Here is a 13190-nt window from a genome sequence, read left to right as displayed (position 1 = left end):
AAGTGCTCTTAACCACCAAGTTATCTCCCTAGCCCCAGTTACATAGTTTAAATAGCTCTCAGTTATTTGTTGAACATGCATGTCATTTCCAACTATGCCATATTATGTATAGTAGAAATACAACAATATATTTTTGCAAAGAATTACTAGATCATCCCCTTGTTACCTCTCAGCTTTTTGCTTTTTGTTCTTTGAGAAGCCGATATTAAGTTACAGTGTTACCAGCCCCACTAAGTGGCAGTTTTATGGTCCTGTTAATTTTGTTCTCATTTTTTCAGATGAGGCATGAATATAGCTGTTTCATTGTGCTATGCCAAATCTGGTGATAAATGTCAGCTTGCTGTTTTTGTGGGATTTTTTCTTTAATTTTTGTTTATTATTTGTGTGTGTACATAAGTATGTATGTGTGTGCATGCATGTGTACATGTGCACAGATGTGTGCCATGGTGCTTGCATGAAGATGAGAGTGTGACTTTCAAGGCTTGGTTCTCTTTACTGTAGGTTCAGAGAATCTAACCGGTTGTTAGATTGAATGACAAGTGTTTTTCACCCCCTGAGCCATCTCACTGAGCCAATTTGGGTACTTTCTAATAGTACTCCAGTCATTTGGACCACCTATTTGTGCCATAGTTTTTAGCCTTCGAATTTTACAGAGTGGTAAAATATATTAACTTGTTCAATTTCCTAATGAGTCTTTTGTTTTTTTAAGATTTATATTATTTTTTATGTCTCGCTGTGTGCATGTCTCATTGTGGTTTTGTGAACATGAATGTAGATGACCATGTAGGTCAGAAAAGGGCTTCAGATCCCCTGCTAAGTCTAGTTAGTTTTGCTCATATATTTAATGTGTTTAGGTATTTGATAACCTACCAAGGAGTTTAAACCTGGGGAAGAATGCATCTCTAACTCTTGGCAGTCATTAATTGCCTGTAGCTTTTCATCTAGGGGTGTGCAGGGCTTTGTGTGCTCTCTTCCATGTTGACATGTTGACTGGTGTTGTCATTGTGCTGGCCTTCTTTAGGCAACTGTGTTGTTGAGATTTCAAAGGTGCAGCTTCCTTATCATATGTAGATACACTGATGAACAACAGACATCCTCGATCTCAGACTCTTACCGTCTTTTTGCCTTCTCTTCCACAGTCTTCCCTGAGGTTTCGTCATAGAGGTTGTAATATATCAGTGGAGTTGGGCACCCTACATTCAGTCATTCTCTGCATTTTGACCAGTTGTGGCTTTTTATAATGGTCTTCATCTGCTGCAAAAAGCACTGCTTTGGTGAGGGCTCAGAACAACACTTATCTAGGTGAAAGGATAACTGTATTTGTACTCTACAATACAGTTAGAATACTGATTTATGAATGTGGCAGTAGGTTCTCCTATACAGTCCATAACCTTTTTAACCATGGGAAGTTGGCTAGGTTTCCAGTACCAGGCATGGCTTCCCTCCTGTTGATTAGGGCTTAAGTCCAATTAAGCAACTATTGGTTGCTACCAAGATATGTATTATGACACTGTTGCACCTTTATGGATATCTTGCCATGCAGGTCATTGCAATGTTGTGGCTCCTATGTGTCATAGCTGGGTAGGACTATAATTGTTTTTCTCCCTTAACAGCCTACTTAGCACCATCAGACACTATAAGAGCCATCTCTCGGGGAGGAAGCTTCCAGGTCACTTCCAGAAGGATTCCTTCCAGTCTCGTGCCAGAATTATATTGTATCTTCAGCAATAAGATCTTGCCTCCAAGTTCTGGAATGTAATCAAGAGCATTGGCAATAGCCTATATTGTTTTGGGAGTCTCTTGAACTCTCCTAATAACTCAAAGGGAGGTTTCTCATGCCTGGAACTGGGACTTTTGCTCAATATCTGTGGCTCTTGATTCAAGTCTTATTGCCTCAAGTGATGTCACCTTAGTGTGTGAATGTGTATATACATACGCTTTTATAATATCTGCATTTTAAAGTACACATAAAATAATGTTTCCCTGTAGCTTTTACAAACATCCTTGGTGTTACTTATCTTCCTCCCTCTTCCCCTTTATATTGCCCTCTGTCACCGCCCCAGTTATATGTGTGTGTGGGGGGGGGTATGTAAGTGGATATAGTGTTTGCTATGAAAATATGAAGACCTGAGTTTGGGTCACCAGCACCTACATAAAGCCAGGCACTGTGGCATATATCTGTATTCCCAGCTCTGGGGACAGATGTAGGCCATTCCAGAAGCTTACTGGGAAGTCAACCTGGCCAAACCAACTTGCCCTGAGTTCAATGAGGGACCCTGTCTCAAAAAATAATGTGAAAAGCAAAAGAGGAAGACATCCACTGTTGACCTCTGGCTTCCATATATGCACACAAGGGTGAGTAAAACACACACACACACACACACACACACACACACACACACACACACACACACACTACACTCTCTTGAAATACATACTTAACAAATGCATTTTCCCTGAAAATAATATATGGTTGTATCTGATCCTAGGAGTCATATTACCCATGTCTGTTTTAGTCATTTTTATTTGCTTTCAAACTTAAATGCAGTTCTCTGAAATGTTTTCTTTCTAGTCTCCAGAGAATACAGAGGGCAAAGATGGAACCAAACTAACCAAACAGGAGGTAAGCATACTTTTGACTTGCCTACATCGGTCTTACTATTGAAATGTTTCATGTTGTATACATGTGAAGGAAAGCTATTGCAAACAAGCCTGCTGAAGCTAAAAGCCAAAGATTACATGTAGCTCTGCTTGGCTTGGGCATATTTCATTGAGCACGTTGATGAGGTATTTTCCGAAGTTGTTTGTGTTTCTGCCTGTTGGTCCCACTGTCTGTCAAAGTGGATATTGAGAATTCCTTCTGGGCAGGGAGAAGATAATAGGTAAATTCATCAAGGAAAACAGAGCCGGCTTTTCATAACAAGAAAATGAAAGGTTGTTGATTTCATAAATTTTCTGCTCCAATGAGTGAATTATGAATTCCTTTTTTGATTCTGAGTATTTACCTAAGAGGATTCATCTCTAAAGACAAAACTATGGAAAGATTCATAATACAGCAAAATATTGAAGTTTCTTTTTTAATTAGGAAAATTCTTAAGTTATTCCGATAACTAATTAGCCCATGACTCAAAGAGGCTCTGTGTTAAAATAAAGAAGCCTGGAGAGGGGTTAAGAACTTGGAAGACATGCTTATGATGTCTCGATGGAGACACTGAAGGAGATGTCTTCAAAAGCTAGAAGTGAGATGTATCTGTGATGACAGCTTTTGGATAGAGCTTTCCAGTGTGTGGAAAACTTCAGCTCTTACACTTAAACTTATAAACTGAAAGGGGTCACAGGAGAGCACAAACAATATCCAGTTACAGACCCTTTGATGGTGTGATTCATATTATTGTTAATAATTCAGAGGAATTTGTCGTGATATCCAAACACCCACATAAGCTTTGTACATGGAAATTCATTCTGCCAAGGAGGAAATCTTTACCAGAAGCTGTAAAGATGTAATGTAAAAACAAAACCGCCTGCCCTTATCATCCATGTACCAACAATGAGCTGCTGGAGATAACATGAAACAGAAATCCACAGTCAAGTCACCGCACACATGCTAGACCAAAACAATGATAAACACATAGAGAATGGCAAAAGATAGTTTTTAGAAGAGTTGGTGAAGTGTAACCTCAGTGTTTTTGGATTTAGGTACCACAAGCATTTGGGTTTCTCTCTGGGGGTTGACATTTAACTTGATCACTCAGAAAGCCTTAAAACCATTGCTCAGTGGAGGCACTTGACTACAGAAAGCCTTCCCAGGCCCTCTGTGCCGGAAGCAGATCCTGCTGGCTGGGATAGACATAAAAGATAAGCATGAGTTTTGTGTATATCACTTAAGTATGTTAGCCCAAGGATTTTCATGCTTTTTGCTTTTCTGGTTGGTTATTTTCCATGTTATACTGCATATTTTTTATATTATTCCTAACAAAAGTATTTTATAGACAATGAAAAAAAAAACCTATCAAGCAAGCCAAGGCCAGATTAAAACTCATAAGGTGTCTTCAGGACATCAGCACAGTCATTTGAAAGTAAAAGTTCATCGGTTAGCTTGAGTGTTGACTAATGTTAAAAGCTGCTAGAAGTGTGCTGATTGATCTCTCCCCGCCCCCAGTGAATTGAAATTCAGTTCAAACTGAATTTTCCGGTTATGCCATTTTGTATGTCATCCAGGATGAACAGATACTGGTTACAAAGGGGACTTTCCTTTTGAAGATTTCCCACTATGGCTGTGGTATTTGGAAGGCATTGTACAGAGCCCCGCACTTCAGGAGACTGGACAATAAATGACCTAAACAGTGTACCATCATCATTACTCTCTGCCGTTTGCAAAGCCTTTTCGTTTCTAGTCTTTATCAGAGCTGTTCAATAACCCTAAGAAGCATTCCCTGCCCCCTCTCCTTGCTGTAGTGGAGATGGGACCCAGCACCTTGGAGAAACCTGTTATAGTACCATGCTACACCTGTGCCCCGAAAACATTCCTTATCAGCACTGTTCCAGGGTCCCACAGTGAAAAACAAACAAAACTTTGCCTTTCTAAGCCCTCTATTTTAGTGTGGAAGAGAGAGTAAAGTAAAGCAATAACACATTTGTATATATATATATATATATAATATATATAAAACAACTAGCCCGGAGAAGAAATAGCGACCATCAGAGCAGGGCTGCTTCTGATAGCAGACAGGCAGATGCAGTGATCCCTGTTTCATCTCAAGGAGAAGGGTTTTTAGAGAAACAATATGATTTTCTCCAAATGTCACAACTTGGAATTAGCAGAGTCAGGGAAAATACCTGAGGCCCCAATCCCCAATCGTTATTCGCCACCCACCTTTTGTACAGGGCTTCAGTTGAGTGAGCCAATGCCTGTTTCTTCTTCTTACCCATTGCCCAGCCAAGTCTGTCGTTCTGTCTTTCTCTGTCTCCCAGTTTTGAAAAGAAGGCTGCTTATAATGAACTTTTCGTTGGTCTGTTTGTTTTTGAGAATCAAAAGCAACCTGACTTTTAAGTTTTGCTGTAAAAGAACATGCTGAGACCCAGACGCAAGGTTTGAAGCAATAATCAGCAAAGTCTAGTAATTCTACTTGACTCTCTTTCCCGCCCCTCCCTTTGAACTGTGTGAGAGTACATGTATGTGCTGCATTTGCAGCCAGGATGTTGAAATAGACCCCAAGTCTTTCAGACGGGGGCTCTCTGTTAATCGCTAATGCTTACTGAATAACTCTAATGTCTCCAGGATCTAGAAACCACAGTGATCTGGTATCCTAAAACTCCCCATCCCTGTCTGAGAGCCATTCTTTTGACCACTTTTCCTCTGATTTCTCACTTAATCAACAAATTAAAAGAAATTCCTTAACAGCTCCCCTACCCAGTTCTACCAAGGCTGAGCCCGAAATGAATATTTCAAATGCTTTCAACATTTCAAAGAGGAATAAATAGCAGCCTAGTCTGTTTCGTATCCAATAAATTTAGACCAATCATTTATAGATGTTAAGGCTGTGGAAGCTGATGGAACTTTCCAGGAAGGCATCCACACTTGCATGCGTAAGCGGTACTGCTTACTGAGTGAAAGGTTAGCCTCAGCGTTCACTGCACTGAAAAAATATCCCTTATGGTGATTACTGGAAAGGAAGCTTTAAAAAGTCTTTTTTTATGACACAGAAGAGCTGGTAAATTTTAGGTAGGAGATCATAAAATAATTTTATGGCACGACATCTACTTTTTAGAGTCTGGCTGGGTTAGATAGCCGATAGAGACTGTTGTAGTAGCAATTTCCCAAGCCTTTCGTTTGGAACACTTATTCTGAACTTAAATTAAGTCTGTGGATCAGTCAGCTGGAGGCCCGCCCTGTAGAGCAAGCTCTGATGAGACCGTCCCTCCAGAAAACCTATTCTGGGTATTCAGATGTTGGCATGGAGAGGCAGGGTTTTGCAGTTGGGAAATCCTTCACATGATTTTTTACCTCTCTTTAACAAGATTTTGCCAACAGTAACTGATTGGGAAATGGACAGTTATGTATGATGGCTAATGCATTTGGCTCCTTCCCATAAGTGAGTTATATATGGTTTTCTGGAGCTTGCTTCTTCCATTTGCCTCAATACTTAACTCAGGGCCCTTGCTAGGCACCGACAATACTGAAATAGAAAAAAAAGATGGTGCTTTGTGCTAGGAGATACAGATGGGAGATGAACGAAGTCACTGGTGAAGTGAAGCCACCAGAATGCTTGCAGGTTGACAGCCAAGCAGGATGGAATTTGGGTAAGGTTCATTTGCTGCCCTTCAGCAAGGAGGCTGCCCCTCTTCCCTGTGATGAAGGTTGTTTTCCCTGTTGTACTTGTTAGATGGTGGGAATATGGTTGAGACCACACAAAACTTCAGAGCTTCACTCTACAGTAATGGGGGGTGGAGGTGCCCTTCTGTTCTCCGACATTTGGAAACCATGTTGAAGCATGGGACACACATGTTTTGCACAACTTAAGTGGGCATGTTGTCCTTTCTTTAACAATACTCAATGTGACTCACCATCCTGAGAAAGGCATGCAGGATTTGATCCTGACTCCCAGGGCCTTGTGGGTGTGATGTCACAAATGCACCCCAAGAGAATCCTAGCAGGCATCCTGGTGTTTTCGGCGGAGAATTTCTCCTGCATCCTTCTCTACTGACCACAGGCTGTGCGCTGACAGTTATGTCCTGTTCTGGGTAGTGACTGTGCCCCTGTCAGCATCTAACCCGGCTTCCTAGTCTGTGTATATCCCAACTCTGATTGTTCCTTGGGACCCCAAGGTTAAAACTATTCATGGAGGCTCTGGCCCTTGGTTTCCTTCTGTGGTTTAAAGAAAGGTGAGTTGAGCTCCACCTGTGGCTTTCAGCAAGGAAGGTTTTTAGATGTGGTGATGTAAAGAACTATTTCTTCCACTATGACCTGATCCACTGACCTCAGCATGGACTCGGGAATTTCTACAATTCTTCTCAATCATGACACGAGTTCCCACTGACCATTTTTGCTGACCCACTTAAGAAAAATTGTTTGGAAGCATGTGAGCTGTCATAATGAGTCAGTCTTACAAATCAGTGTGAGTCGGGAAAGCTTGAGTTCATTTATTCAGCAAATATTTTGGATGTGTTAGGTAGCATCGACTGTTCTACTGGAGAGAGAAAAGGTGAGTCAAATGGACAGAAAATATGGAGTAAAGCCTGCAGAGGAAGCCAATTTTAGTTTTAAAAAGTTAAATCCCCTTCCCCAGGAGAAGTAGGTTCTCCCGGGTAGCAAAGAGTGTCAACTTTGTACTCGGGATGCTTGTGTAATTTTGTATTTTCTTTGGGTGTCATTGGCTATTAACTGGTACAATCCTCAAAAGATTTTCTGAAAAAAAAATATTTAACCAAATTTTCTAAACTTTTGGAATCAAGCGATTAGTGAAACCTGTTTTTAGTAGATAATTGTGTTGATTTTGTTCTAGGTTTGAAAGAAAAAAATATCTTTCTTACCTGTATAAGATTTGCAGTCATTGTTTTTCTCGGGGTAGCAGAGATGGGAAAGTTCCCTATTGGTTTCTGTGTAATTACTTAAGGATTTGGGTTCTGTTTTAAAGAGACCATTTCTTAAGTGTTCCGATGTCAGTTTATCACAAAAGAAACGGTTGTGGGTAGAGTGGAGCTGGATTCCTCTCTTTCCCCTTCCTGCCAGCACTGTTAACTGGGAGAAGCCGCTTGATGGAAGGTGAGCTGTGTCTTGGAGCAGCGCTTTCTCTGGCTCACCCAGAGGACTTGGTGTGTTTCATTCTGCTGACCTGTAGAGGAGGATGGGTGGCATACCTCTTATTCATTCAACAAAGTAGAATGTATCACAAATGGATTTTTAAAACCAACCCAGATGTTTATAATCGCCAATCTTTCCCCCATTCCTTTGTAGCCCACACGACGGTCAGCCCGATTGTCAGCGGTAAGTACCTCAGAGCCCTCAATGTAGCTTCTTATGAATGAGTACTCCCTTTTGTCCAAAGCAAAAGGATGATTAGCTGGCATTTTCCTTGAGTTTATTTTCCTTTTGGAAAGTACTTGAGGTTTCAGTTTCTAGCAAATCCGACCTATGTTGCCAAGCAATTCACTTGATTATCTTTATCTATGTCAGTGAAAAACAGTGGCCAGGTCTGTTATCAAGAATATAAAGCCCGAGTAGATTGGAATAAATCCCTGGGACCAGCAAGTACTTTAGGCAAATCTTGGTCTCCAAATTCTACAGCTGTTAATATTGAAATGGATCCAGCATGTCCAATCTGTGCTCCAGCTTCTAGCCAGCCTGGACATGCGTCTCTCTGGCTCTGCTGCTCCTCCCTGGTAGTCTGCTTGTCTGTTCGTTCTTCCTCATTCTACCAACAAACAGACCGACCTGACTGGTGGAGGATTTTGCCCCAAATTCCTGTAGTCTGAGCTACTTTCTTAAAAAATGGGGGAAGGTTCACTGACAGCGGACCGTCCCCACACTGAATATCACAGGCGCTGCTGGAATGTGTGTGCAAGTGGATGCTAATACCACTTAGGAGTCCACAGAGCAGCAGTGTCAGTCCACAGAAAGACTGAAGAGCTGTTGCAAATCTCAAGCCGGTTAAGGGAATAACACTTAAAAGTCCAAGGAAGACTCAAATTTAAAAGAAAGCTTTTCATGAGCACCAGGAACTCCTTTCCCTGAGATCATGTCCTATGGGGCCAGCACAACCTTATCTGAAGCCAGCAGTGTTCCATACTATAAACCTCCTGAGGGCTGGGAAGATGGCTCACTGGGTAAGGAGTTTGCCATGCAATCGTGAGGACCTGTGTTTGGATTCCCAGCACCCACACAAGGAGCCAGGTGTAGCACTGTGTCCCTGTAATCCCAGCACTGGAAATCAGAGACAAGATGAGCCCTGGAACAAGCTTTCCAGCCAGCCTAGCCTATCACTGAACTCCAGCTCAATGAGAGCCCCTGACTCAATATATAAGGTGGAGACTGGATGAGAAACACTCTTGACATGAACTGTGTGTCTCAGCACGTAGATGACACCCCCCCCCCAGCACACACACGCATGCATGCCTTGTGCGCGCGCGCTCGCGCGCGCACACACACACACACACACACACACACACACACATTTCTTGGTGCTGTCAAAACACTGAATGCTGAAGCAAGATGAAAGGTCTATCTCACAGAAAGAAAAGTAGAAACAGTTGGCTAAAAAATCAAGACGACATATATACTAATCTGTCAAAACTTGCAATAACAAATTTTCAGGGTAAGACTTAGGAGCCCTGAAAGCTGTTTGGGAAGCAGACTGAAAGTTCAGAGGGATAACAACACAAATAAATACTCTTACTTTTCAAGCTCCACTCTTTTTTTAAAAAAATTTGATTCTAAAAGTCATTTTCTTCTTCTCTTTTTTAAAAAAATTATTATTATTACATTTGTTTACTTGTGTGTTGGGGAGTCAGGTCAACTTGCAAAAGTCAGTTCTCTCTTTGCACCCTGTGTGCTCCATGGGTTACCAGGTTTGGCAGCAAGCTCCTTCATCCACTGAGCCATCTCACTGGCCCTCCTTTTTGGATTTTTGAGCCTGTGTCTCACTCTGTAGCAGAGACTGGCCTCAAGCTGGCAGCCATCTCCTGCCTCAGTGTCCTAAGTGCTGAGGTTCCCAGAATTGGTCACCATGTCTATCTTTCTTTTTCTCCTAACAGCTGGTCTTTTGGAACTGAAATCTCTCTAATTAAATTTTACACATAAAGGCTATATTCAGTGTGAACTCCAGATCTTTTGCAGATGCTGGAGGGAAGCTCACATTTTCTTCACAGGGGACACCCTGGACAGTGTTTTCTATTTTTAAAACATTCTTTCAGTGCTCCGAGAGATGTACACATTTTAAACCTTAATTAGAGAAATATTTGACCTACAATACCCACAGGAAAAAAATCTTAACTTTTGATAGCCAGATGGGTTGCCATAGTTGTCTGCTTAATAAAAAGCTTTAGAAACAGAGGGACACAGTGGCTTGGTGTTAGCGTCGTCCCTTAAGCTGACATTGGAGAGGATCAAATAGGAAGTGGCCTGGCTACAGTACCTGAAATCTGTGTCGGGGGAAAGAGTTGGATGAGGCTTTGTAGAATGTCACAGGCCTCAGCCTTGGTGACCTATGGACAAGGCACTTTGCCTGTGGTGTGCTGGAATTTCTAGCCTGTTGGGAAGGCCGCTAAGAGTGAATTCATCCAGCCATTTAGCCAAGAGTCTCTCCTCTTACTGTGGTGTTGTGAAAAAAGAGGAAGTACAGAGATATCAGAAAGAGAAACTTAACTCTGCCCCAGAGAGCCCTACTGGACCAGAGCTTAATGAGTTAGTCTCCTTATCTGCCCATCACTTGCAAACCCAGGTTGGAGATAGTGCCCGATACTGAAAGAAAGGACCAAGTCAAAATGCATAGAGCCACAGTCAGAACCAGTGGTTATCTTTTCAACCCGTTTGCCTTCTTTTTTTTTGTTGATAATGGTGACAGTTTCAGTATTTGTATGATTTAAATTACTTCTGCAGAAACCTGTTCCGCCAAAACCCGAGCCTAAACCAAGAAAAACATCTGCTAAGGTAAGAGGCATTCCCCTCTCCCCTCCCTTGGCTTTCTAAACAATGAATATTTTACTCATTATAATTCCATGCCTAGAAATCATCCGAAGAGAGATCCTGTTTAATGAGGCAGGCAAAAATGTACAGACCGGAAAGTTGTCCCCAGCACATGGGCTTTTTTTAAAGACATGCAGCAACGTTTTGTGAGTTAGCAGGAATATGTTTTCCATTTGGTCAGTGAGGTGCAAAAAGCACACAGCAAGTTGCTCTGGGAAGCCTTGTGTGAGGAGGGGTCTGCCAGCTGGCTCAGAAAATGCACTCAGTCACGTGGTGGTCTGGTGGGGTTCGACCTGGCCCTGGACTCCACCGCTGCCACCAGCAGCAGAGGTCAGAGAGAGGCTCACAGCCTCATGCAACTACTAGTAAATGGTCATTCCCATGACCAGCAATAAAAATATGATCATTTCCTGTAGAAAGTAGTGTACACTAGCCTGACACTGTGTGAGACCCGTTCTGGGCGCTTTACTTAGTCACCCTCAGCAACGTCTGCTCTATTGAAATAGATATGAATACCATGTTTGGCAGATGAGGAAAAGTGACATGCATTAATGCCTATGAACTCAGCCACAGTGACTCTCCCGTGCTGTGGCCTCAAAGCACGCACACTGACTGAAATTGTGTGTGGTAGTGAATATGGATTTCCAAAGCAGGGCTCAGCACTGCGACTCAGTCAGAAAATTAGCAGCATTTCTTCCTCTGGGCCTTTATCTTCAGCACCTTCCTGGTTGTGTGAGATGTGTGGCTCCCCACGACTTGTCACGTTGGGGAGCAGCAGGAACAGCAGCCCCCAGTGGGTGGGTTTTTCCCCAGGGTTTTCCCCTTTCACCAGGTTCTGTGGCTGCCCTCTCCACAGCAAAGCCACTGGGCCACTCACCATTTTCCCACAGAACAGATGTGCTGGTGGTGGGCTCAGCAAGCAGCCTATTACAGTTTTATGGCAGTACAGTGTAGTTCAGGTAAAAGGGCAAAGTTGCTGCGTCCCCACTTTCGCCTAAGGCCACAATGGCAGCTGTCACTGTGTCTGGTTGGGTTCCAGCGGGGGGGGGGGGGGGGCTTTCTAACATCACTCTGTATCTAACTCGTTCTGTTTCCCTTTGCTTCGATCTATCAGAAAGAACCTGGAACAAAGATTAGCAGAGGTGCTAAAGGGAAGAAGGAAGAGAAGCAGGAAGCTGGAAAGGAAGGTACTGCCCCATCTGCAAATGGTGACACTAAAGCTGAAGAGGTACTTGCCACCACCACCTCCCACTGACCAAATCAGTGTCGTCAAAGAAATTGCTGGACCCTTCAGCTCTGGATAGCACGTTCATAATGTCTCTCTTTATCGCCTGTAATGTTATTGCAGATCCACATCTCTCGTTCAACTGTTAATGTCTCAGCCTGCAGAAGCCCCCCACCCAGCACACTGTCAGTAAAGGGGCAGATTGAAACAGTGAGAGTTAAGGGTACAGTAGACACTCTGCATGTTTGCAGTGACTAGAATCAGGTAGTAGCTTGCTGGTTGGTTTTTTTTTTATTATTATTATTACTATTATTATTATGTACACTGGAGCCCGCAGGTAAGGCTTCTGTGGTTGTTTTATAGCAGAAAGCAATAAGCGCCGCAACATGTTGGCATGATGCATTCCTGCCTTGTTTGTTTTCCACCCAGAGTTGAAGTGTGTTTTGGAGTAGACCTGGAAGGAAAACAAGAGGCCAAATGCTCAAAAGTGTGTTTCCTGGTGGGTGGGCTTTCCTTTGGTTGACTTGTTTTGGTGGTAACTATATTTTGTTTTCTTTCTTTCTTTTTTATTCACAGGCACAGAGAACTGAGTCTATAGATAATGAGGGAGAATGAATTGTCGTGGAAAACTGGGGTTGATTTCACGTACCTCTTGGGACAACTTTTAAAAGCTATTTTTACCACGTATTTTGTAAATGCTAATTTTTTAGGACTCTTATTAGTTGGCATAAAATATATATAAAGATGGACATTTTATCCTCTTATGGTGATGTTTTTTGGAAATTTCCATCATCCTTAAGTAAAATAAATACCAATTTAATATCGGAAGCTGCGTGTAAAATGGATTCAGCATTCCATGCCCTTGCTTTAAAAGTTTAGTCCTGTGCATACTGTGGTGTTTTTACTGTGCATATTTGAATTTTTCATGCAATTTTTCTAGAGCAATAATCAGTGGTGCTTTTGTGCCTAGGTTTTATGTGATTTTAATGAAATATGGATAGTTGTGGCCACCTGCTATTTGTGGTTTAAAATAAAACAGTTTTCATGTCTGCAAAATACGTACCTGTTTGTGTCTTTAATAAATTTAGGAAGTGATTCGTTTGATTATTGCAGATGATATAAAAGAATGTCCACAGTTAGTTCCATGATGTTATCACTTAGAAGTCAGACAGCACTGTTTCATAATATTTTTGGACTTTTAACATTATCATTTTAATAAAACATGTATGACTGCCAGGGTAGAAGAATTACAGGGCCCTCACTTTGTAACAGACATGACCAGTA

General features: G+C 42.1%; 1 protein-coding gene across 7 annotated transcripts in view; it reads left to right on the top strand.

The window, feature by feature from the left end:
• Hmgn3 (high mobility group nucleosomal binding domain 3) overlaps positions 1-12964 on the top strand; it is a 38500-nt gene extending 25536 nt beyond the window's left edge. The window contains exons 2-9 of one of the 7 annotated variants that reach the window (XR_003484544.2): positions 2573-2623; positions 7955-7984; positions 10595-10645; positions 11572-11640; positions 11796-11909; positions 12030-12170; positions 12336-12393; positions 12483-12964. Coding sequence is in view for 6 of the 7 variants with exons in the window: in XM_027411046.2 (XP_027266847.1) it covers positions 2573-2623; positions 7955-7984; positions 10595-10645; positions 11572-11640; positions 11796-11909; positions 12030-12164 (450 nt within the window). In the remaining variant the exon portion in view is untranslated. Of the gene's footprint in view, positions 1-2572; positions 2624-7954; positions 7985-10594; positions 10646-11571; positions 11641-11795; positions 11910-12029; positions 12171-12269; positions 12394-12482 lie in introns of those variants that run through there. The other 6 variants (XM_027411046.2, XM_027411048.2, XM_035443826.1 and 3 more) reach the window with 6 other exon arrangements.
• Positions 12965-13190: the final 226 nt, after the last annotated feature.

The sequence above is a fragment of the Cricetulus griseus genome, chromosome 4 (assembly GCF_003668045.3).
Source record: "Cricetulus griseus strain 17A/GY chromosome 4, alternate assembly CriGri-PICRH-1.0, whole genome shotgun sequence".
Taxonomy (NCBI): domain Eukaryota; kingdom Metazoa; phylum Chordata; class Mammalia; order Rodentia; family Cricetidae; genus Cricetulus; species Cricetulus griseus.
The sequence above is the reverse complement of the archived record's forward strand: the minus strand, read 5'-3'. Positions and strand labels throughout refer to the sequence as shown.